The sequence below is a fragment of the Aedes albopictus genome, chromosome 2 (genome assembly GCF_035046485.1).
Source record: "Aedes albopictus strain Foshan chromosome 2, AalbF5, whole genome shotgun sequence".
NCBI lineage: Eukaryota > Metazoa > Arthropoda > Insecta > Diptera > Culicidae > Aedes > Aedes albopictus.
Genome location: NC_085137.1, coordinates 302,856,643 through 302,881,458, shown reverse-complemented (window position 1 = coordinate 302,881,458; position 24,816 = coordinate 302,856,643). Strand labels below are relative to the sequence as shown.

The 24,816-nt window shown below is 41.7% G+C and overlaps 1 protein-coding gene across 2 annotated transcripts in view; it reads right to left on the bottom strand.

Moving 5' to 3' along the window:
- The window catches only part of LOC115270244 (A disintegrin and metalloproteinase with thrombospondin motifs adt-1), an 89,585-nt gene that overhangs the window by 26,011 nt on the left and 38,758 nt on the right, over nt 1–24,816 (bottom strand). For both annotated transcript variants that reach the window (XM_029879510.2, XM_062852166.1), the window contains one exon: nt 4,637–4,709. In XM_029879510.2, the coding sequence (XP_029735370.2) occupies nt 4,637–4,709 (73 nt within the window). The remainder of the gene's footprint in view (nt 1–4,636; nt 4,710–24,816) is intronic.

Genomic DNA, 24,816 nt, shown 5'->3' with positions numbered 1-24,816 from the left:
CCACAGCGCGTCCGGATGACCGCACCCTTACTTTTGTAAGAAATTCTGTTTCATGGCAACAGTAAAAATAGTCCACAGCGCGTCCGGATGACCGCACCCTTACTTTTGTAAGAAATTCTGTCTCATGGCGACAGTAACAACAGTCCACAGCGCGTCCGGATGACCGCACCCTTACTTTTGTAAGAGATTCTGTCTCATGGCGACAGTAAAAATAGTCCACAGCGCGTCCGGATGACCGCACCCTTACTTTTGTAAGAAATTCTGTCTCATGGCAACAGTCAAAATAGTCCACAGCGCGTCCGGATGACCGCACCCTTACTTTTGTAAGAAGTTCTGTCTCATGGTGACAGTAAAAATAGTCCACAGCGCGTCCGGATGACCGCACCCTTACTTTTGTAAGAAATTCTGTCTCATGGTGACAGTAAAAATAGTCCACAGCGCGTCCGGATGACCGCACCCTTACTTTTGTAAGAAATTCTGTCTCATGGCGACAGTAAAAACAGTCCACAGCGCGTCCGGATGACCGCACCCTTACTTTTGTAAGAAATTCTGTCTCATGGCGACAGTAAACAGTCCACAGCGCGTCCGGATGACCGCACCCTTACTTTTGTAAGAAATTCTGTTTCAGGGCAACAGTAAAAATAGTCCACAGCGCGTCCGGATGACCGCACCCTTACTTTTGTAAGAAATTCTGTCTCATGGCGACAGTAACAACAGTCCACAGCGCGTCCGGATGACCGCACCCTTACTTTTGTAAGAGATTCTGTCTCATGGGGACAGTAAAAATAGTCCACAGCGCGTCCGGATGACCGCACCCTTACTTTTGTAAGAAATTCTGTCTCATGGCAACAGTCAAAATAGTCCACAGCGCGTCCGGATGACCGCACCCTTACTTTTGTAAGAAGTTCTGTCTCATGGTGACAGTAAAAATAGTCCACAGCGCGTCCGGATGACCGCACCCTTACTTTTATAAGAAATTCTGTCTCATGGCGACAGTAAAAACAGTCCACAGTGCGTCCGGATGACCGCACCCTTACTTTTGTAAGAAATTTTGTCTCATGGCGACAGTAAAAACAGTCCGCAGCGCGACCGAATGACCGCACTTTTACTTTTGTAACCAATTTTGTCTCATGGTGAACTGATCTATCATATGGTCTGACGTTGAAACTTCTACATTTTTGTTTTTTGTATTATTGTTGTTCCATCAGAATCTGACCGAAGTAAATAGACGGCATGACAATTGTAGAAGATGCTGCAATTTAAGAATACCGTCAAATGGGGTAACTTGCAACACTTTTCGACTTTGCAGCAATATAATTTAAAATCTAAATATTTGAAACATCCTGTGAAGCATCGTGTACGCTAATTACTCCGAGTAGAATACTATGCAGCACTTGGTTTACCTAAATACGTTGCCACCTAATCAGGAGGTGCGAAATACATGCTTGTTGCAAGTTTCCCCATCTGTGGGGTAACTTGCAACATAGGACATGAAGCTAAGTTAGCTATCATTAAACAGCACTAACATTCTAGTATTTAGTCGTATGGTAAATTTTTGATGTTATGCATGAAACATATCATGAAAAGATGTACACAAACAAATTGGCATATATTTTTTCAATGAAGAATTGATAGTTATTGCAAGCGAGAGTATATCGTTTAGCAACAGGTCTCACGTCCCTCAAACACAAAATATATATGATTCTCGTGACTTAGCACTCATTACAAAATGTCAACAATGATTATTGTCATTTATTGAAAAGGTAGAGTGAGTCATCCTCAAGTAGCTTTCAGTTTGAAGTGGTGTTTGGCAATTTCAGCTAAATTAACATGATTGAAACACACCTATTCTACTTTGTAAATGCCAAATTCGTTATTTTGGGTATTAAACTGAAATAATTTACTCCATCTAGGTTCAGAATTGATGTTGGTGATTGCTTTACAGCGTTCATAAACAAAAATTGAACTTTTCACATGATGAAACATGAATGAAACTTCAAAATGTGGTATTTCCTAACAATGTTTGAAGGTCACGTGCAAAAAAAAAGTAAAAAATTAATTGCCATTTGAAAATGAACGCGTTACGTAATCAATAAATGATCCATTTCGGATATTTCTGTCAAATATATCGTGAAATGAAGATAAACAACAGAAGGTTTCGTCAAATTCAACTGTTGCAAGTTACCCCATAGGGGTTGTCGAATATAATAATGATTTTTTGCATTACTTAGTCGATAAGTTTATCAAACTTTTATCGTTTAGCTAAGCTTACTATTAGGTACTCTAACTGCAAGCAAGGTCATCAGACTTATCGCACTTACTATAAGGGAGAGGTCAAGCACGATTTTCATACTTGTTTTTATGGCATAAAATGAGCAATCCGTTTTAACAGTGTAGCTAAACCATAAACAAAGAAACAAAACTAATTTTTATACTAAATCGATCTTTGATACACATACTCTCTATAACCACAATAGTAGGGAATACTAGTTTTCATTATTATTAGAAAATGCTTCACATTTAGTGTATGTCGTCATGTTGCAAGTTACACCGCTGTTGCAAGTAACCCCGTTTGACGGTAATACATGCAGAAGATACGCCTAAGGGAAGAACTGTGATACTCGGATTACATATTTTGGTTGGGTATGTAGTCATGAATAGTAAAATTGAATTATTTGTTTATTACCTATGCTTTGCAAGTTTATCGTGATGAATAATCCGTATTGCTGGTTTAAATGCGAAAGCTGTGCACAACTTCCATGACTCAGTTGTGCGACGCCAAGTTTAAAAACAGTACTATAGAACAAGTGGGCGCAGGTATTCAGCAAAACTTTGCTGATGGCAGACATGTGTACAGTAGATATATATTACCGCTCAGTGCTGATCGATTATAATTACCAATTCTGTTATTAAAAATTAAATATAACAGCAACAACATCAAAACATGAACAACTGTGGAAGGCTGATGTTAAAATTCATCGAAAAAAAAAATTAAATTCCTGAGAAGAGGGAGGATGTGTGGTATTGAATCAGCATTGTTATTCGACTAGCCTTCCAATGACCACTGGTAGCACATGGTCTGCCAAATGCACAACAAGCAATCTAGTAGGCGCGCAAACGGTCGTCGCATCATCACTTCGCAAATGTCAAAAGACAAACACAAGTTACTTCCTGGTGGCACCCGCTTGTCCACAATAATTCCAAGCTTCACAGACTCTAAGAACGTAAGGCCTGAGCTAGTCAAGACTTACAGACCATAGACGCTATCTTATGGGTTACAAAAATCGCCCGTGCCGACATAGCGCTCTAAAATAGCCACTGTGCAGTAGTGCTAGTGACTGAATACAAGCAACGCGTTCAATAGTGTGCCAGTATGGCAGCAATTTTCGATGCGCTCCTCAAACAGCACTAGCTGAATAACAACAGTTTCTTAAGGTAAGGTTTACTTAAGAATAGTTTGTTCCACTCCTATACAGCAAAAATGTTTGTTGGATTCGTCTGGGGATGCGTCTGGGGATATTCGGGTATTTGTCCAAAATTCTCGGCAGTTACTTCCACAATTGAATACTAATTTACGACACAGAGGTGGATTGGAAGTGCTTTCATATAACCTCAGGAGCCCCGTATGGTTCTATCGTAGATCGGGTATTATGAAATATCATGTACAACGTGGTGTTGAGGTTAAAGTTCCCAGTGGGGGTGACCATCGTCGGCTTTGCTGACGATATTACGCTGGAGGCCTATCGTAAATCGATCGAAGAAGTGGGAACAAAATATCAAAACCATTGATAGTTTGGTTTTCTCTTCTGGAGGGGATGCCAATTTTCTGCATTGTACAAGCCATTTCAGTAGCACACCTAAGAGAATCTTCATGTCAATAAAAGGTACATCAGCCTGAATGGTGAACTTGAACTTTAACAAAAAAAATTCTCAGAATACCAGTTGCAATGGACACCTTCAGCATTAATTGTGCGCTAAATATAAACGCAATCTGATGGTCGAAAAAGCTTAATCTGAAAACAAACGGCTGGCGCCGCCGGTGCGTGAACTGTACCAACCGCACTAAATTGCAAACTGAAAACCGATTCCAACTCCATCCGTACGCGACTCGCCGGTAGGGCACTTCAGCCACCAGCAACCACACCGCGAGAGTTGGTTGGGCTGGGAAATGATCAACTTCCGGTGCGCTTTGTGACCAACCAGCTGATTGTGTTCGGTGTTTTATGTGACAAATGGGTAAAGGCTGAGGCGCGAAGCGTGGAAAATAAAAAAAGAGAGAATGCTTAACCGAATGTTTTGGTTTGGTCAAACGATCACTGCGTCCGTTGTCGCGTCGGTTTGCTTGAAGCCCATCGTAGTATGAAAACGAAGCGCATTGCTCATCATGCAACGCAACCACGTGGTAAACCAAGCGCGCGAAATGAATTGCGCCAAACACCTTGCGTACCGGTATCTACGTAGAGTGGAAGATATAACTGATTATGAAAATCAGTTTAGGATCGGTAGTTCTTTAACCCTATTAGTAAATTAGTAATAAATAACAGTAACAATTCTAAAACATTCATAGCACCTACTGTACTGTGTTAACGATGTCCTATAAAACTACTTAGTATATGCAAATTCTAAAAATACTTACTTGTACTTTCCTTTCCAAATAATAAGGTTTGCTCGTGTTCCCGCAGATACCGGTGCAGATTGCTTTTATCTACCTGCAACAAAACAAGATACAAAGACGATCAAATGTCTTTTATTCACTTAATAGTCAAATTAGCAAACAATGAAAGCCGGCGTTGGACGTTTTCGGAAACATTGCACTGTTAAGCAGTAGACGTCCGTCTGTTCATATGCAGCTGGTCGTCGCGGTGGGTGAAGAGCGAAATCTTTTGTGTTTCTTCTTATTAAGCTATGTAAAATTTATCTCCTGCACTTCCTAACCCCGATTCAGATGCATGATTTGAACAAAGGCCATTGCAATTGCAAATGCAGCATTTAGCGTCAATGTCTTCTGGAAGACAGTATACTCTCAATAGTGAAGAACGAAATGTGCCTCCTCTAACGGTTTCCATGCAAGCAGAAATTTATGACACTTTTCATGTCTTGTTTCCCATTACACGGTCAGGTTTTACATACCTACCTACGTACTTGCAGTTCATTCTCCGATGTACAAAAAAACGTACGCATCTTGTTTGTTCATGGTCAGTCAACCGTGGAATGGTCTGTCAATGTCAGCAACCTACATCATCCTTTTACTGCATGTCGGTTGGTTCACTAATGAGATAAAATCTAACATTGTATGACACCATGACCTATCGCAGTGATGGGCAATTGTTTTTTTTTGTTTTTCGGCGAAGCAAGATTACATCCGAAGATTAGGTTAGGCTTGCGCTCTTGTTCGTGTCATATCGCTATAATTTTTTTCGGTTCCATGTCATCCGCAAAACAGATAAATTGGCCGGATTTAGTGAAAATCGTACCCAGGCTGTTGATCCCGTTTTGTTGCATAACATATCGTTGCATAATATATCGTATCAGGTATCAGAAGGCCGGCTCCAGAGGCACGTTATCCTCCATTTGGGACATTTGTGCCATCGCCATACATATAAGCCTATTTCATCATTTACCTGAGGAAGAATGGGACAAGGGATGGGAATTAGGATAGGGAATACCCTAGGGGTACCCTAGAGGAGGGAATGAACGTATAAGCGCAACGAGAGATCATAGCCCATACCACAACGGGTTTAATCAGTGCCCTGAAAAGGACACTGTAAAACGCATAAGCGTAAAGAGAGCCTATAGCTCATTGGAGGTAGCTTGTGACGTCATGCGACTTTCAATATGACATTGAAAGGCATGTCATCGAAAGCATCCTCAATATTCAAGAAATCATCAATGCAAAAACTACGTTTGAGCGAGTACTTTCTTGAAAACGTGTGCAACTTTGTGTAAAAGAGTCACTGTGGACATCCCAAATTGGGAGGCATGTGAGTTCACATGAATAGGCATGTTAGCCAGACGAACATTGTAACGTTTCGACATTTTTCTCTTTTTAAGCAAAATTACCATTAAGTTAGCTCAATGAAATTATATATTTATGTATATACTTGTTTTGATTTGACGAAGCCCTGTGGCGCTTTTTTCGTACGGGTGGTTTTCGTACGTTATCGTCGAATTGGGAATCCGTTGGCGGAGCGAACCGCCATTTCCGTCAGTGAACCCGCACGGACAGAAATGTTGTCTGATCGATATAACTTTTCCCATAGTTCTTCCAAGCTTCAAAGATATTGTTGGTATAATGGCTTAAAATGGTTGATTCACAATAATTTGATGTTTACACCAGGAATATGTTCCGTTTGAATCAACGTCATTAAAGATCAACCATCAAATGCTTAATCGTAGCTATGATCAGTAGAGTGGGTCAACGTTGTATGGAGAAACTTTAAATTTGATCGTATCAACCCGGAACAAAGCTTTTTCTAAATCTTGCTTTGTTTTTTTAGATTACCGTGCAAATGTTTAATCGTCTAAAATATTCGTTCATACGTCCATGCACCATACGTTCATACACCAAGTAAAAAAAACTGATTATTCCATGCGCCACCCAAAAAGTGTAACCGACGCTTAAAATATCTAGCAGCGAAACGAACGAATGTATGCTGAAACTGGTGGGAACATATTGTGGTGGTGAGACAAAAAATGTCTGCTGGGGGTCGAATACGGTGCAAAAAAAAGCAATATTGGCGTCTTAAACAACTGTGCAATATTTGGGAGCGATTGGATGCGTCTCCGTATTCCGCATTGCGATTGAAATTTGTATGGAAGTTAGTAAGGGAAAACGTACTTTTTTGCATTTTACTCATAAGTTGAATTCTTTTGCCTTATACCCTGTAACTAATGACGTTAAATTATAGCCTAGGATATGCCGAAAAACTTTGCCGAAGACCGAGAAGTAATCCGATGCTTTGTGAAAAATGTTATTCGCCTGGTAACGTAGGCCAAAAATTTATATTTTATTATTGATGTTATTTCTTTACATGTTAAATGTTTAGCACCACCAGTACGTACGTTATAACTTTTTTCACAAGTGTCGGATCACTTTGCGGTCATCGGCAAAGTTTTTCGGCATATCCTAGGCTATACTTCAACGTCATTAGTTAGATCGTTTTAGACGAAAAATTTCAATTTATGAGAAAAATGCAAAAAAGTACGTTTTCCCATATTAAATTCCATTCAAATTTCAATCGCAATGCGGAATATGGGGAAGCAACCAATCATTCCCAAATTTTGCACAGTTGTTTTGGACGCTAAAAGGAATCGAAAAAGCTTTGTTCCGAAATATCGACTTTGTTAACCCAGTCTAATGATCAGTCAAGTAAGCTTCCCGGAGAAGCCGTTCTCGTCCATGATTTTTAATAGCTCTGTACTGTTGTAAGCCGCCTTGAAGTCAATAAACAAGTGGTGCGTTGGGATGTGGTATTCACGGCATGCCATTTCCCACTTTAATTCAACTTTAATGATTTATCTATATATATATGCTCTATATTTATATTATAGACTCTAGTGCAGTTTTTTTAGTGATATACAATTTGCACACTCACTAATATTAGTAGGCGTATGCATAAAAATGTTTGACATTTTACCAAAACAAGGGAGACGAGCTCACAAAATGTCTAGCATAATATTTATGACCCTCACTGAACTAGTTTTTTTCGGGCAGATTTCGTGGTCGTGTGTTGTGTGTTTTTTTTTTCAACACAGCCTCCTCTATCGTTACACCTGGAGATCACCACAGCAGACGGAATCTCAAATCGACCACGTTCTGTTAGACGGACGGCACTTCTCCGACATTATCGACGTCAGGACCTATCGTGGCGCCAACATCGACTCCGACCACTATCTGGTGATGGTCAAACTGCGCCCAAAACTTTCCGTCATCAACAATGTACGGTACCGGCGACCGCCACGGTACAACCTAGAGCGACTGAAGCAACCGGATGTCGCCTCAGCATACGCGCAGAACCTCGAAGCCGCGTTGCCAGACGAGGGCGAGCTCGATGAGGCCCCTCAAGAGGACTGCTGGAGTACAGTGAAAGCAGCCATCAACGACGCAGCCGAGAGCACCATCGGGTATGTGGAACGGAATCGACGGAACGAATGGTTCGACGAAGAGTGCAGAACGGTTTTGGAGGAGAAGAACGCAGCGAGGGCGGTAATGCTGCAGCAAGGGACTCGACAGAACGTGGAACGTTACAAACAGAAGCGGAAACAGCAGACCCGCCTCTTTCGGGAGAAAAAGCGCCGCCTGGAAGAAGCGGAGTGTGAAGAAATGGAACTGCTGTGCCGTTCCCAAGAAACACGGAAGTTCTATCAGAAGCTCAACGCATCCCGCAACGGCTTCGTGCCGCGAGCCGAAATATGCAGGGATAAAGACGGAGGCCTCTTGACGGACGGACGTGAGGTGATCGAAAGGTGGAAGCAGCACTTCGATCAGCACCTGAACGGCGTGGAGAACGTAGGCACGAGAGTCCACGGCAACGGAAGGAACGACGACGCCAGTGCAGCGGAGGACGGAAGTGAACCAACTCCCACGCTGAGGGAAGTTAAGGATGCCATTCACCAGCTCAAAACCAACAAAGCAGCTGGTAAGGATAGTATCGCAGCTGAACTCATCAAGATGGGCCCAGAAAAGTTGGCCACCTGTCTGCATCGGCTGATAGTCAGGATCTGGGAAACCGAACAGCTACCGGAGGAGTGGAAGGAAGGGGTAATCTGCCTCATTCACAAAAAAGGCGACCATTTGGAATGTGAGAACTTCAGGGCGATCACTATTTTGAATGCTGCCTACAAAGTGCTATACCAGATCATCTTCCGTCGTCTGTCACCTAAAACAAATGAGTTCGTGGGAAGTTATCAAGCCGGCTTCATCGATGGCCGGTCGACAACGGACCAGATCTTTACCGTACGGCAAATCCTCCAGAAATGCCGTGAATACCAGGTCCCAACGCACCACCTGTTCATCGACTTCAAAGCGGCATACGATAGTATCGACCGCGCAGAGCTATGGAGAATCATGGACGAAAACGGCTTTCTTGGGAAGCTGACTAGACTGATTAAAGCAACGATGGACGGTGTGCAAAACTGCGTAAGGGTTTCGGGTGAACTATCCAGTTCATTCGTATCTCGCCGGGGACTGCGACAAGGTGACGGACTCTCATGTCTACTCTTCAACATCGCGCTGGAAGGTGTGATGCGACGAGCCGAGCTCAACAGCCGGGGAACGATTTTCACAAAATCCGGTCAATTTGTGTATTTTGCGGACGACATGGACATTATCGCTAGAACATTTGGAACGGTGGCAGAACTGTACACCCGCCTGAAACGCGAAGCAGCAAAGGTCGGACTGGTGGTGAATGCCTCAAAAACAAAGTACATGCTGGTAGGCGGAACCGAAAACGACCGGTTCCGTCTGGGTAGTAATGTTACGATAGACGGGGATACTTTCGAGGTGGTGGAGGAATTCGTCTACCTCGGATCCTTACTGACGGCTGACAACAACGTGAGCCGAGAAATTCGGAGGCGCATCATCAGCGGAAGTCGGGCCTACTACGGGCTCCAGAGAAACTGCGGTCGAAAAAGATTCACCCACGCACCAAATGCACCATGTACAAAACGCTAATAAGACCGGTGATCTTCTACGGGCACGAGACATGGACCATGCCCGAGGAGGACCTACAAGCACTCGGAGTTTTCGAGCGACGCGTGCTAAGAACGATCTTCGGCGGTGTGCATGAGAACGGTGTGTGGCGGAGAAGGATGAACCACGAGCTCGCTGCACTTTACGGCGAACCCAGCATCCAGAAGGTGGCCAAAGCCGGAAGGATACGTTGGGCAGGGCATGTTGCAAGAATGCTGGACAACAACCCTGCAAAGCTGGTGTTTGCAACGGATCCGGTTGGCACAAGAAGGCGTGGAGCGCAGAGAGCACGATGGGCGGACCAGGTGGAGCGTGACTTGGCGAGCATTGGGCGCGACCGAGGATGGAGAGCGGCAGCCACAAACCGAGTATTGTGGCGTACTATTGTTGATTATGTCTTGTCTTAATGATGTTGAACAAATAAATGTATGTATGTAATGTGTTGTGTGTTGGGTTTTTATGGCCTCCGGTCGCAGCGCGGTGGTTTGCAGTTGGTGGGGGAGGGGGCTGCTAGGTTCGTGATTGGGGTGAGGAGTTGTTCGGAGTCGAATAGTAAGGGACACGTCAGGGTGGAGACTGGGATTTTGAGTCAGCAGGACGGCTGCGGCTGGTGGAGTTGGGAGGGGCAACATCTGTGAGGACTGGTCGGTGCAACGCGGGTATCTGAAAGCCGATTTTAACCTGGGTTGTCCCTCCTAGTTCCGCGAGCCCTGTTTTATCCCTGGCGTGCCCTGTCCATACGGACTGAGTGATCCCCCACCTTCATCGTAGATTTGCCAGCTTTCTGACTGTGACCGGGTGTTCGAGAAGTGCAACATCCTCCACATCACAACCACAACACTCATTTACATTCAGATTAGTTCCAGCTCCATGAATCTCCGCATTGTTTCTGGAATCTACGGCTCTAATAAATTTTTAAAATAATAACAATGAGAAAAGAAGTTGTTGTCGGGATAACCGTGAGAAAGTGTTCAGTGAGGTGTGCAAATAATCACTGTGCAAAAAATAATTGCACAAAAGTCTAATCTATATATACAGGGTGACTGGTAATTCGTGTTACACCCGAAAGGAGGTGAAAGTAGACCATATTTGCAGCAAAAAATTGTTCTACAGGTAGGTCCGGAAATCACTGCTAAGTGAGTTATTCAAAAATTAGTGTTATTAAATTACCCCATCTTTAAACATCTCTAACTCAGAAACTATGAACCGTATAATCAATCTTAGCGCATGAATAGAAAGCTTAAAGCTTTATCTTTTAATGCTCTTTGGACAGGTAATTGATAAAAAGTCATTTAAGTGCAGAAATTTTGACTTTTATGTAAAAAGTGCCCAAAAATGTACACCTTTTTCACTTTTTTTGATAGTTTACTCATGAAAAACGTGATAAATGTGAGAAATGTTCTTCTACAAAACATTAATTTTTTGATACGCTACCAAACTGTCCTTTGGTGCAACATTGTATCTTTCATAGTTTAGTCACAATCTTGAATTCAAAATTTTGTGAAATAAATCAATGTTTTTATTGCAATACTGTCTGGCAACCCTACACGTTTGCTTGCTGTTGGTCGTCGTGCGCATGGCAACGAAGTCCAGCGTCGCGGCGGCGGTCATCGTTTGACAGAGCCAACAGTGAACGGCAAATTGCGCGCAATGTTTATGAATCAATCTCAAGGCATCCTTTTCTTTGGGTAAAGATTCAATTCGCCTAGGTGCCATACACCCGAACCCACTCACTGGTGGAATTTAGCGAGATCATACCGCTGGGTGGCACCGTTTTAAGGGATATTCAAACCTACGGGCCGAGACAGGGTCCGGGCCGGAGCCGCGGCCGAGACTCGATAGGGGCTGTCCATTATTTACGTAAGGGTTTATGGGGGGAGGGGGGGTTTGAGAAATCTTACGCGCTATACAAAAATATTTGGCTTCTCATACAAAAAATCTTACAAGGGGGGGTGGGGGTGTCGAAAAACCGTGAAAATCCCCTTACGTAATAAATGGACAGCCCCATAGGGCTTTTGTCGCTTCGTTTTCACTGCACACAATGCTCACCGGGCTATAGCGCCTGCGCACCAGCAATTTATGTTGCGCGAACGCACGCACAGTATGAAGCGGTTGTCATATTTATTTTTGTTTTTATTTCTGCGCACTTTCTCCAGTGTGTTTGATGTACATTCATCCAGAACTTTCTTTTGTGATTTCTACAGGAATCTGGGATTCCTCCAGCTTTTTTTTTATGATTTCCCTTGGAGTGCTTTCTGGAAAACCTCTAATGAGATTCTTCTAGGAGTCCTTCCTGGTATTACTCCAGCTACTCCGTCTGGGTTTTTGTCCTTGAGTTCTACAAAAATTTCTTCTGGGATACTTTTAAGAACTGGTTTAGAATTTTTCTCCAGAAATTCCTCCAGGAGTAGCTTCCCACAGTTTATTTATTTTCAGTTCAACGGGAAGCCCTCCTGAAGTTCCTGAGAGTGAGTCCAGGAGCTCCCCAGGCATTCCTCCAGGGCACCCCCAAAAAATACCAAGGGAATTTCTTTAGAATTAGCCCAAGAATTCCTCCAGTATTTGTCGTAGAACCACCCTAGGATTTTACTGGGAATTTCTCCATTATAACTGTGGAAATTAATGCAGGAGTTCTCCAGCAATAATGCATGCTTCTCTTCAGGATTTTTTCCCGAAAATTATTGAAGGACTCAAGGGATTTATCCAGAAATTCCTGCATTAATACCACCAGGACTTCATCAAGGGATTCCTCCAAAAAATCCTCCACGATGTCAACTAAAAATTCTTCCAGTAGTTCTTCCAGGAATAACTCCAGAAATTCATCTCGAAATTCCTACAGGAATTTCTCTTCAGGAATTGTGGAAGGGATTTCATCAGGAATTCTTCCAGGGATTTCACAAGACAATTTTTCAATAAATTGCTTCAAAACTTTCTTTAAGAATTCCTGCAAGGATTTATCTAGGAATTCCTCTGACGATTCCTCTAGATTTTTTTCCACGGTGTCCCCCAAGAATTCTTCCAGTTATTCCTCCATGAGTTCCTGCAGGAATTCATCCCGAAATTCTACCAGGAAATCCTGCAGGGATTCCTCCAGGAATCCCACCATAAATTCCTCCTAGAATTCCTTCCAGAATTTCTCCCAGGAAATCATCAAGAAATTCATCCCAGGAAATCATCAAGAAATTCCTCTAGAAATTCCTTCAGTAATTCCTCCAGAAATTCCTTCAGTAATTCCTCACAGAATTCCTCTAGGAATTTCTACAGGGATTTCTTCAGAAAATTTCTCCAGAAAATACTCCAGGCATTTCTTCAAGAATTACTTCATAAATTTCTCCATAAATTATTCCAGGAATTCCTCCAGAAATTACTTCAGGTACTACTCCAGGAGTTCCTCCAAGAATTCCACCGAAAATTCCTCAAGGAATACCTCCAGAAATTCCATCAGGTATTTTTCCAGGAAGTCTTCTTGGAAATACTCCAGGCATAACTCCAAGAATTTCTCCGTAAGTTACTCCAGGTATTCCTACAGGATTCTTACAGATGTTTATCCAGGAACTACTGCAAGATGTCCTCCAATTTTTTTCCAGGAATTCCTCCAGTGATTCCTTCACAAATTTCTCCAGTAAATGCTCCAGAAAATTCTTTAGAGAATCCTTCAGAATTCCTTCCTGTATTTCCTCCAGGAAATCGTCCAGAAATTTCGCCAGTGATTCCTTTAATAAATCTTCTATGGATTCCTCCAGAAATTCCTCCAGACATTCCTTCAGAAAACACTCCAGGAATTCCTCTAAGAATTTCGCCAGTGATTTCTTTCGTCCAGAAATTTCGCCAGTGATTCCTTTAATAAATCTTCTAGGGATTCCCCCAGGAATTCCTACATAATATCCACCAGAAATTCCTCCAGGCATTCTTCCAGGAATTCCTACAGAAAATACTCCAGGAATTCCTCCAGAAATTTCACCGGGAATTACTCCAGGAATTCATCCACGAACTTTTCCAGAAATTCCTCCAGGAATTCCTCCAAAAATTCCTCCAAGAATTTCTTCAGGAATTCTTCCATAAAGTCTTCCAGAAAATACTCCATGAATTACTCCAAGAATTGCTTCAGGAATAACTCTAGGAATTCCTCCAGGAATTGCTCCAGGAATCACTTCAGGGATTCCTACGGGAATTTTTCCAGGAACTACTTCAGGCTGTGCTCAAAAAAATCTCCAGGAATTCTACAAGGAAATACTTACGGGATTCCTCCAAGAATTACTCCAGGAACTACTCCAGGAAAGCCGGCAAGAATTCCTCCCGGAAACAATCCAAGAATTCCCATAACTCAGGCCAAACATGTCTAAAGGTCCAATCTGCAGAAGAGAGGCTCTCTTTGGTTTCCCTCTGTTTCGTTAATATCTCAGCTGTTTATTTGTATTATGATTGTCTCCTTGCATTGAACGATGGTCAAAACAATCGTCTTTTGATTTGTACTGCAAAAGTAGTTAAAAAGTGTACCATTACATTGCAATAATTGAAAGAGAAAGTGAACAAAGAGAGCCTCTCAAATGCAGATAGGACCTATTGAAATGTTTGGCCTGAATTACTCTTTGAATTACTCCAGGAATTCGTCAAAAAATTGCTTCTGAAATTTTTCCAGAAATTCCTCCCAGAATTCCTTTTAGAAATACCTCAAGGAAATGCTTCAAGAATTTCTTCAGAAAATCCTTAAAGAACTCCTCCAGAAGTGCCTCCAGCCAATCTTTTAGGAATTCCTTCACGATTTTTTTCAGGAACTTCTCCAGATATTGCTTAGGAATATCTCCAGGAATTCGTCTTGAAGAACTATTCCAGAACGTACTCCAGGAATTACTCCAGGATTTCCTCAAGAAATGTCTCTAGAACTTCCTTCAAGAATTCCTTCGGTTAACTTTCCAGGAATTCCTCCCGGAATTATCTCAGGTACAGTATTCCTCAAAGAGTTACTACAGGGATTCCAGGAATAGCTCCAGAAACTCCGTTAGAATTTGCTCCAAGGATTCCTCCAGGAATCACTCCAGTAATTCCTCAAGGTAGGATGTCATCCAGGAATTTCTGTAGGAATTCTTGGAAAAAAAATTGAACGGATTCTTGATTGAAATCTTGAAAGAATTCTTGGGGGAGTTCCCGTAGCAGTTTCTGGAAAAATTTCTGGAGGATTTTCAGGGAGAATTCTGGAGTGATTTTTGGGGAAGATCCTGTTGGAATTTATGGAGGATTTCCTGGTAGAAATCCTAGAAAAGTTTATTCAGGAATTCCTCCCAGACTTCCGCCAAGAATTGCTTCAAGAATCCCTCTCTGAATTTCTCCAAAAATTCCTCGAACAGTTCTTCCTGGGATTTTTGAAGAAATTTATTCAGGAATTACTCCTCCAGGAATTCCTTCACAAATTCCTCCAGTAATTCCTTCAAAAATTCCTCCAAGAACTTCTCCATGAATTCCACCAGGAAATCCTCCAAAAATAACTTGTGAGATAGCTCCAGGGATTCCTCCTTGAATTCCTCCAGGTATTCCTCCAGTGACTCTTTCAAAAACTCCTTCAAGGCTTACTACAGGTATTTCTCTAGGGATTCCTATTGAAATTTCTCCAAGGCAATCCTCCAGGAATTCTTCCAAGACTCCCTCCAGGTATTTCTTCAAAAATTCCTCCAGGGATTATTTCAAGAGTTCCTCCAAGGATTCCACCAGGAATTCTTCCAGGGAGTAATTCCTGAAAGAAACTCCGAAGGAACTTCTGGGAGGAATTCTTAGATAAATTTCCGGATGACATCCTACCTAGAGGAATTACTGGAGTGATTCCTGGAGCGATTCTTGGAGTAAGTTCTAACGGAGTTTCTGAAGCTATTCCTAAAAAAAAAATATGAAGCGCTTCCCAGAGGAATCCCTGGAGTAGCTCTTTAAAGAATTCCTGTACCTGAGATAATTCCGGGAGGAATTCCTGGAAGATTAACCGAAGGAATTCTTGGAGGAAATTCTAGACATTTCTTGAGGAAATCCTGGAGTAATTTCTAGAGTAGGTTCTGGAATAGTTTTTTGAGAAAGCCTTGAAGTAATTCATGCAGAAATTCTTAGAGTGTTGCTGAGAGGAATTTGTGGAGGCCTTCCTGGAAAAATTCTTGAGGAATTTCTAAAATAAAACCTTGAGAAATTTCGGGAAGAATTTCAGGACGAATTCTTGGAGATATTCGTCAGCAATATTTGGAGGAATTCCTGAAATAATTCGTGAAGGAATTCATAAAAGAACTCAGGCAGGAATAACTGGAAGTAAATGCTCCATTAAATTCTTTGGAGATTCCTCCAGAATTCCTTCCTGAGTTTCCTCCAGGAAATCGTCTAGAAATTCCTCCAGGAATTCCCCCAGCAATTCCTTTAAGAATTTCGCCAGTGATTTCTTTAATAAATCTTCTAGGAATTCCTCCAGGAATTCCTACAGAATATCCACCAGAAATTCATCCAGGCATTCCTCCAAGAATTTCTCCAGAAAATACTCCACGATTTCCTCCAGGAACTCCACCAGGAATTACTCCAGGAATTCATCCACGAACTTCTCCAGAAATTCCTCCAAAAATTTCTCCAAGAATTCCTTCAGGAATTCTTCCATAAAGTATTCCAGGAAATACTCCATTGATTACTCCAAGAATTGCTTCAGGAATAACTCTAGAAAATCCTCCAGGAATTGCTATTTATCCAGGAAAGCTGTCAAAAATTCTTCCTGGAAATAATCTAAGAATTCCCATAATTTCTCTTTGAATTACTCCAGGAATTCGTCAAAAAAAAAACCTTCCGGAATTTTTCCAGAATTCCTATAAGAATACCTCAAGGAAATGCTTCAAGAATTTATTCAGAAATTCTTTAAAACGCTGCTTCAGAAGTGGCTCCAATCTTTTATGAATTCCTTCACGAATTATTTCAGGAATTCCTAAAATATCCCTGGAGGATTTTTTGAAGAAATACCTGGAGGGAGCCCTGGAAGAATTCCTAGAGGATTTCTCTGGAGAAATCGAGGGAGAAATTTCATTATGAATCCCTAGAGGAATACCTGCAGTAAGCCTTGAAGGAGTTTTTGAAGGAGTCACTGGAGAAATACCTGGAGAAATTCAAGGAGGAATCCCTGGAGTTATCTCAAAAGTTATTTTTGGAGGATTTCCTGGTGGAATTCATGGAGAAATTCTTGGAGGAATTTGTGAAGGAATTACTGCAGGAATATCATAAGTTTGTAAAGGAGTTTCTGAATTAATTTCTTCAAAAAATCCTGGAGGAATTCTTGAAGCAATTCTTGGGAGGAATTCCTGAATAAACTCCTCTAGGAATTCTAACCCACCACCCCCCCCTCCCCCCCGGAAATCCACCAGAAATTCCTCCAGGAATTCCTCCAAAAAATCCTTCAAGAATAACTCCAAAAATTCATCCAAAAATTCCTTCAGGAATTCGTCCATAAAGTCTTCCAGAAAATCCTATATGAATTACTCCAAGAATTGCTTCAGAAATAACTCTAGGAATTCCCCCAGGAATTACTCTAGGAATCACTTCAGGGATTCCTACGGGAATTTTTCCAGGAACTACTTCAGGCTGTCAGGAGACATTTCTGGAGGAAATCCTGGAGTAATTCCTAGAGTAGGTTCTGGAATAATTCTTGGAGTAAGCCTTGAAGTAATTCATGGAGAAATTCTTAGAGTGTTTCCGAGAGGAATTTGTGGAGACCTTCCTGGAAAAATTCTTGAGGAATTTCTAAAATAAAACCTTGAGAAGTTTCTGTTAGAATTCCAGGACGAATTTCTGGAGATATTCCTATGCAATACCTGGAGGAGTTCCTGAAATAATTCGTGAAGGAATTCCTAAAAGATTGGCTGGAGGCAATACTGGAGCAGCTCTTTAAGGATTTGAATAAATTCTGAGAGCATTTACTTGAGGTATTTCCAAAAGGAATTCTGGGAGGAACTTCTTAAGAAATTCCAGAAGCACGAATCCCTGGAGTAATTCAAAGAGAAATTATGGGAATTAATTATTGGATTGCTTCCGGGAGGAATTTATGACGACTTTCCTGGATAAATATCGGAAAGAATTCCGGCAGGAATTCCTGGAATAGATCCTGGAGGAATTCCTGGAGGAATACCGTAAGTATTTCCTTGTAGATTTCCTGGAGGATTTTTTTGAGCACAGCCTGAAGTAGTTCCTGGAAAAATTCCCGTAGGAATCCCTGAAGTGATTCCTGGAGCAATTCCTGGAGGAATTCCTAGAGTTATTCCTGAAGCAATTCTTGGAGTAATTCATGGAGTATTTTCTGGAAGACTTTATGGAAGAATTCCTGAAGAAATTCTTGGAGGAATTTTTGGAGGAATTCCTGGAGGAATTTCTGGAGAAGTTCGTGGATGAATTCCTGGAGTAATTCCTGGTGGAATTCCTGGAGGAATTTCTGGAGTATTTTCTGGAAGAATTCCTGGAGAAATGCCTGGAAAAATTTCTGGTGGATATTTTGTAGGAATTTCTGGAGGAGTCCCTAGAAGAATTATTAAAGGAATCACTGGCAAAATTCTTAGAGGAATTGCTGGGAGAATTCCTGGAGGAATTTCTAGACGATTTCCTGAAAGAAATTCAGAAAGAAATTCTGGAGGAATCTGTGAAGAATTTTGGAGGATATCTTGCTGTAGTTCTTAGATAAACACCTGTAGGAATCCTGTAGGAATACCTGGAGTAATTCACGGAGAAATTCTTGGAGTTATGCCTGGAGGATTTCCAAGAAGACTTCCTGGAAAAATTCCTGATGGAATTACTGTGGGTATTCCTTGAGGAGTTTCAGGAGAAATTCCTGGAAGAACTCCTGGAGTAGTTTCTGAAGTAATTTCTGGAGAAATTCGTGGAATAATTTCTGGAGAAATTCATGAAGTAATTCTTGGAGAAATGCCTGGAATACTTTCTGGAGAAATTGTTGAAGAAATCCCTGTAGAAATTCTTAGAGGAATTCTGTGTGGAATTACTGAAGGAATTTCTGGAGGAATTACTGAAGGAATTCCTGGAGGAATTTTTTGATGATTTCCTGGGAGAAATTCTGGAAGGAATTCTAGAGGAATCCTTGAAGGAATCTCTAGAGAAGAATGTATGGTGGAATCCCTGGAGGAATTCCTGGAAGAATCTCTGAATGATTTACGGGAGAATTGGGTTGTTTAGTGAATAAAATATTGCTATTTTCTATATCCTAATCGAAAGAGCTAATTTTTCTGAGTTGAACGTGATTTTATTGGATTCCAATACCTTTGTTTTGATGATTAAATTGACAAAACCGTTTTTATTTTCGTGGATAGAATGACAGTTCAATCGATAAAGTGACAGTTCGACCCGAACAAAAAATTTCCCCCATACAAACTTTAAATGCATTTTAAAAATAGTTCCTGGACTCCAAAAATTATGAAATTTTGGATTTCGACAAATTTTTGGGCGGAGAATCCGATTATGAAATAATCCGGATACCCTTAAAGAACCCAATTGCTTGAAGGAATTCCTGAAGGAATCCCATGAGAATTTTCTGCAGGATTTCCTGGTAGAATATCTGGATGAATCCCTGCTGGAACTCATGGAGAAATAACTGTAAGAATTCTAGGGGGACACCGTGAAAAAAAAATCTAGAGGAATCCTCGGAGGAATTCCTAGATTATTCCCTGCAAGAATTCTTAGAGAAAGTCTTGGAGCAATTTATTGAAACATTGTCTTGTGAAATCCCTGGATGAATTCCTGATGGAATCCTTTCTACAATTCCTGAAGAGAAATTCCTGGAAAAATTCCTGTAGGAATTTCGAGATGAATTTCTAAAGTTATTCCTGGAAGAACTACTGGAAGAATTTCTTGTTGACATCGTGAGGATTTTTTGAAGGAATCCCTTGAGGAAGTCCTGGTAGTATTAATGCAGGAATTTCTGGAGAAATCCCTTGAGTCCTTCAGTAACTTTCGGGAAAATCCTGGAACAAATCCTGAAGAGAAGCATGCATTATTGCTGGAGAACTTATTGATGAGCTCCTGCATTAATTTCCAGAGTTGGAGAAATCCATAGTAAAATACGACAAATGCTGGAGGAATTCTTGGGGTACTTCTAAAGAAATTCCCTTGGTATTTTGGCGGCGCCCTGGAGGAATGCCTGGAGAGCTCCTGAACTCACTCTCAGGCACTTCAGGAGGGCTTTCCGTTGAACTGAAAAAAAAAAACTGTAGGAAGCTACTCATGGAGGAATTTCTGGAAAAAAAAATTATACCAGTTCGTGAAAGTATTCCAGAAGAAATTTTAGTAGAACTCCAGGACAAAAACCCAGACGGAGTAGCTGGAGAAATACCAGAAAGGACTCCTAGAAGAATTAAAAAAAAAACTTTTGTATGAAGACCTTAAGAAACGATTAGAGGTTTTCCAGAAAGAACTACGGGAGAGTCCCAGAAAGCACTCCAAGAGAAATCACAAAAAAAGCTGGAGGAATCCCAGATTTCTGTAGAAATTACAAAAGAAAAGCAAACCCTGGAAGAATCACAAAACAAATTTCAAGTGGAATCCAAATAGGAATTTTCCTGAAATCGCACAAACGTTCTGCCAGTTAAATTAACTTGATTTTCTTGTCTGCATCTAGCTGCATCATTGTACATCAAACACACTGGCAGTGCTACAGAAACAAAAACAAAAATGAATGACAACCGCTTCATAATTACTGTGCGTGCGTTCGCGCAACATAAATTGCTGGTGCGCAGGCGCTATAGCCCGGTGAGCACTGTATGCAGTGAGAACGAAGCGAAAAAAGCCCATCGAATCTCGGCCGCGGCCCGGCCTGGACCCAGTCCCGGCCCGTAGGTTTGAATATCCCTTAAAATGGTGCCACCCAGCGGTATGATCTCGCTGAATTGCACCAGTGAGTGGGTTTGGGTGTATGGCATCTAGGCGACTTGAATCTTCACCCAAAGAAAAGGATGCCTTGAAATTGATTCATAAACATTGCGCGCAATTTGCCTTTCACCGTTTCCTCTGTCAAACCATGACCGCCGTCGCGACGCTGGACTTCGTTGCCATGCGCACGACGACCAACAGCAAGCAAACGTGTAGGGTTACCAGACAGTATTGTAATAAAAACATTGATTTATTGAAGAAAATTTTCAATTCAAGATTGTGACAAAACTATGAAAGATACAATGTTGCACCAAAGGACAGTTTGGTAGCGTATCAAAAAATGAATGTTTTGTAGAAGAAAATTTCTCACATTTATTACGTTTTTCACGAGTAATCTATCAAAAAATGTGAAAAAGGGGTACATTTTTAGGCACTTTTTACATAAAAGTCAAAATTTCTGCACTTAAATGACGTTTTATCAATTACCTGTCCAAAGAGCTTTAAAAGATAAAGTTTTAAGCTTCCTATCGATGCGCTTAGATAGATTATACGATTCATGGTTTCTGAGTTAGAGGTGTTTAAAGATGGGGTAATTTTAAAACACAAATTGTTGAATAACTCACTTAGCAGTGATTTCCGGACCTACCTGTAGAACAATTTTTTGCTGCAAATATGGTCTACTTTCACCTCCTTTCGGGTGTAACACGAATTACCAGTCACCCTGTATAAAAATGCAGTGGCATACGTGGGACCGCGCATAACTTGCGAACGAAAGGTCTGATTTTAATAATCTTAGTTATGTTCTGTTAGTTTTAACCCAAGGAAGGTTTATGAGGCAAAAAACATGGCAAAATTAAGAGTTTTTGAACATCGCGTTTTCATACATTTTGAATTGAAACTTGGGCTTGGCTAGGGACTTGAAACGTCAAAAAATGCAGTAGGCTACAGGGTCGTGCAATTTCGAAAGGAAAACATGACGTACGACGACTGTAGCAAATCGTTTCCCATGCGAACGGACTGCTGTGATGCTTCATCTCTCACCCAGCAACACACTCGTTCGTTGCTGCTACAGAAACAAGTGTGTATGAAACATGGGATGATACACTTGGATTTTCGTTTCATTTATGAGTCATTGAAATACTTCAACATGCTAAAAACACTATTTAAACCACATTTTTAAATAGTGGTGCACGCCAATAGAATGATAATTATGTTTTATGAAAGAGGATAACAAATTCGACCACTGAAATCCAATTAACCGGCCCCCGTAACCATTGAGAGACTAGCGCGCACCAGTGAGACACTAATGCTCTGACGGGTGAAGCACAAGCAATGCGACCGGGTGGGAGACTACCGAGTGCTACGATGAGTGGAAAAGTTTTTTTTAACGACCGAGTCATTAGAAAAATGTATGAAACACTTGAAGTGACTCATTCAAATGTTGCATGAAAGTGTATCATTGAAACGAAATTGTACGCCCCTGGTAGGCTAGACAAAGTTTGCCGGGGACAGCTAGTAAGCTGTAAAATACTCAATACATGCAATATGCTTCAACAGCATGGTTTTTATGTATTTGCCGCACGATGAAGATCTAGTCCGTTATCGAGCGGCCATCAGCAAAGCAGGCTTGACAACATCCTCCTTCTTCTTCTTCTTCTTCTTCTTCTTCTTCTTCTTCTTCTTCTTCTTCTTCTTCTTCTGGATATATTGTGAGGCAAGTACTATGATACTCTATGCCCAAGGAGTCGAGAAAATTTTCCCAATCGGAACGGGAATCGAACCCTCCGTCTCCGGATTGGCGATCCATAGCCTTAACCACTAGGCCAACTGAAGACCCGACAACATCCTACAAGCTCATTCATTTTAGATGAAAGACGATGAAAGATGATCTGGTACCTATAGCACTTTGTAGGCAAAAAATATGATCACTCGGAAGTCACCTTTCTTGTAGATGTGGGAATTCTTCCACTCCTCCGGTAGCTGTTCGGTTTCCCAGGTCCTGATTGTCAACTGGTGTAGACTTTTCTGAGCCTACCTTGATGAGTTCATCTGCTATACTCTCCTTACCAGTTAGGGAAGATTCATTTATCCCCCCCCCCCTCTCTGTCACGCTATTTCGCTATACCTAATACACGTACTGTCACACTTTCTTAGACCCCCTTCCCCCCAAAATGTTGGACGTAATTTTTGAACGTTCCCTTACTTTGTTGACTTTGAGCTGGTGGATGACGATTTCAACTTCCCTCAATGTGGGAGTTCGAACATTTCCATCACACTGGTGTAGTCGTTTTTTTTTTCGTTGCCGTGATATTCCGTACCTACCTTCTAATCACTATTGAGAGCATACTGTCATCGTAGTGCTGCTTCCACCTTTCAATCACTTCACGTCCGTCCGTCAAGAAGCTTCCGTCTTTATCCCTGCATATTTCGGCTCGCGACATGATACCGTTTCGGGATGCGTTGAGCTTCTGTGTTTTAACGGTTTTACTTTTTCCTCTCGACTAGTAAGATTTTTTGTATAAAAGCTCTAATATTTTTGTGCGGCGTATAAGATTTCTCAATGGTGGGGCCGTGGCACAATTTATCACACGTTTGCTTCGTAATGCGAGGTATGTACTTCAAACGGAATCGCTCAAGTAATTTTCGTTCAGAGCATTATTTTTCCGTGACCGGAATGATCAAGAAATTTAGCACAGCTAAATGGGGCTTTTTGATTTGACGTTTGGTTTCAACTCCGTACAAGGATCCGGAATAAAGCGACGCTTTCTTCTTATTTCTTGAGCGATTCTTTGCCTGAATTTCCCACGCATCGAGATAGGCTAAGAATTTTCTTGCGATCTACGTACTACCCATAAGCAGATGGTCATGGGTTCGATTCCAGCCCCGACACTTTCGTCAGTTGCTCTTTTCCCCTGAGAGCAGCTGACACTGACCCTCTTCTGGGCCCATGGCTCAAACGGACCCGGATACTTGGACATCGGCGAACGGCAACTCATAATGGACCCCCAATCGGACTGGAAAAAGGAACAACCAACAGCCACACATCTACATCCTCATGCTCATCATTCTACCACGATAGGGTAGAAAAGGAAAGCAGCGCAACGGCAACCAGTTCGATATAGTAGAATTAGAATATATTTAGGCGCTGTACAAATTGTTAGTACAGCTTCCAATTGGAATCGCTCACGCAATGTCCTAGTGGACAAAAGAGCTGTAAAAGATTTCTCAAAAACCGCCTCCTTATAAACACTTGTGTACTAAATGGACAGCCCCTATGTGAGGTAACATCCGGTTGTTTCAGTCACTTTAGGTTGTACCGTGGCAGTCGCCGGTACCGTACATTGCTGATGACGGGAAGATTTGGGTGCAGTTTGATCATCACCAGGTCGGTGTCGACGTTACCGGCATCGGTAATGTCGGAATAATGCAATCCGTCAATCAGAACGTGGCGAAATCGATGTTTCGTAGGTCGCTTTCGTTCGTCAGCTGGTGGTATCTAAACTTTCCAACTGTCGGTCTGAATTCCTCCTTCTGGCCTACCTGAGTGTTTAGATCTCCTATGATGATCTTGACGTCGTGGTTTGAGCAGCGATCGTCCTCGCGTTCGACCTGCGCGTATAATGATTCTTTGTCACCATCAGTGTTTCCGTAGTGTGGTCTGTGCACGTTAATGACGCTGAAGTTGAAGAACCGGCCCTTCATCCTCAACTTGCACATTATTTCATCGATCGGCCATCAACCTAACACGCATCTCGCACCTAAACCGGCGAGTGCTCCCTATAAAATTAAGGGATCGACAGTTCCATGTACCGAGTTTTCAATCACAAGCCTTTTTTGTTCACTGGGATCGTTGTCATTGGTCTCGGTTCGTATTATTCTGTTGGAAATTTTCCGTTACAAGGCTTTTTTACGTTTTTACGTTTTCGGTTGCATCTATACTTTGCGCATTGCGATTGAAAATTGTATGTGATTTTGTATGGGAAAACATACTTTTTTACATTTTTGTCATAAGTTGAAAAAGTTTGTCTGAAACTTTTCAACCGATAACGCAAAATGATAGCCTAGGATGTTCTGAAAAACTATGTCGAAGACCGCAAAGCGATCCGATGCTTGTAAAAATAGTTATAACCAACGAACCGCATGCACGTGTTTATGTTTTACTATGTAAAGGAATATCAATAGCACAAAATCATGCTGTTTCGCCAAGCAATATCAACGTTATAACTTTTTTTCATAAGCATCAGATCACTTCA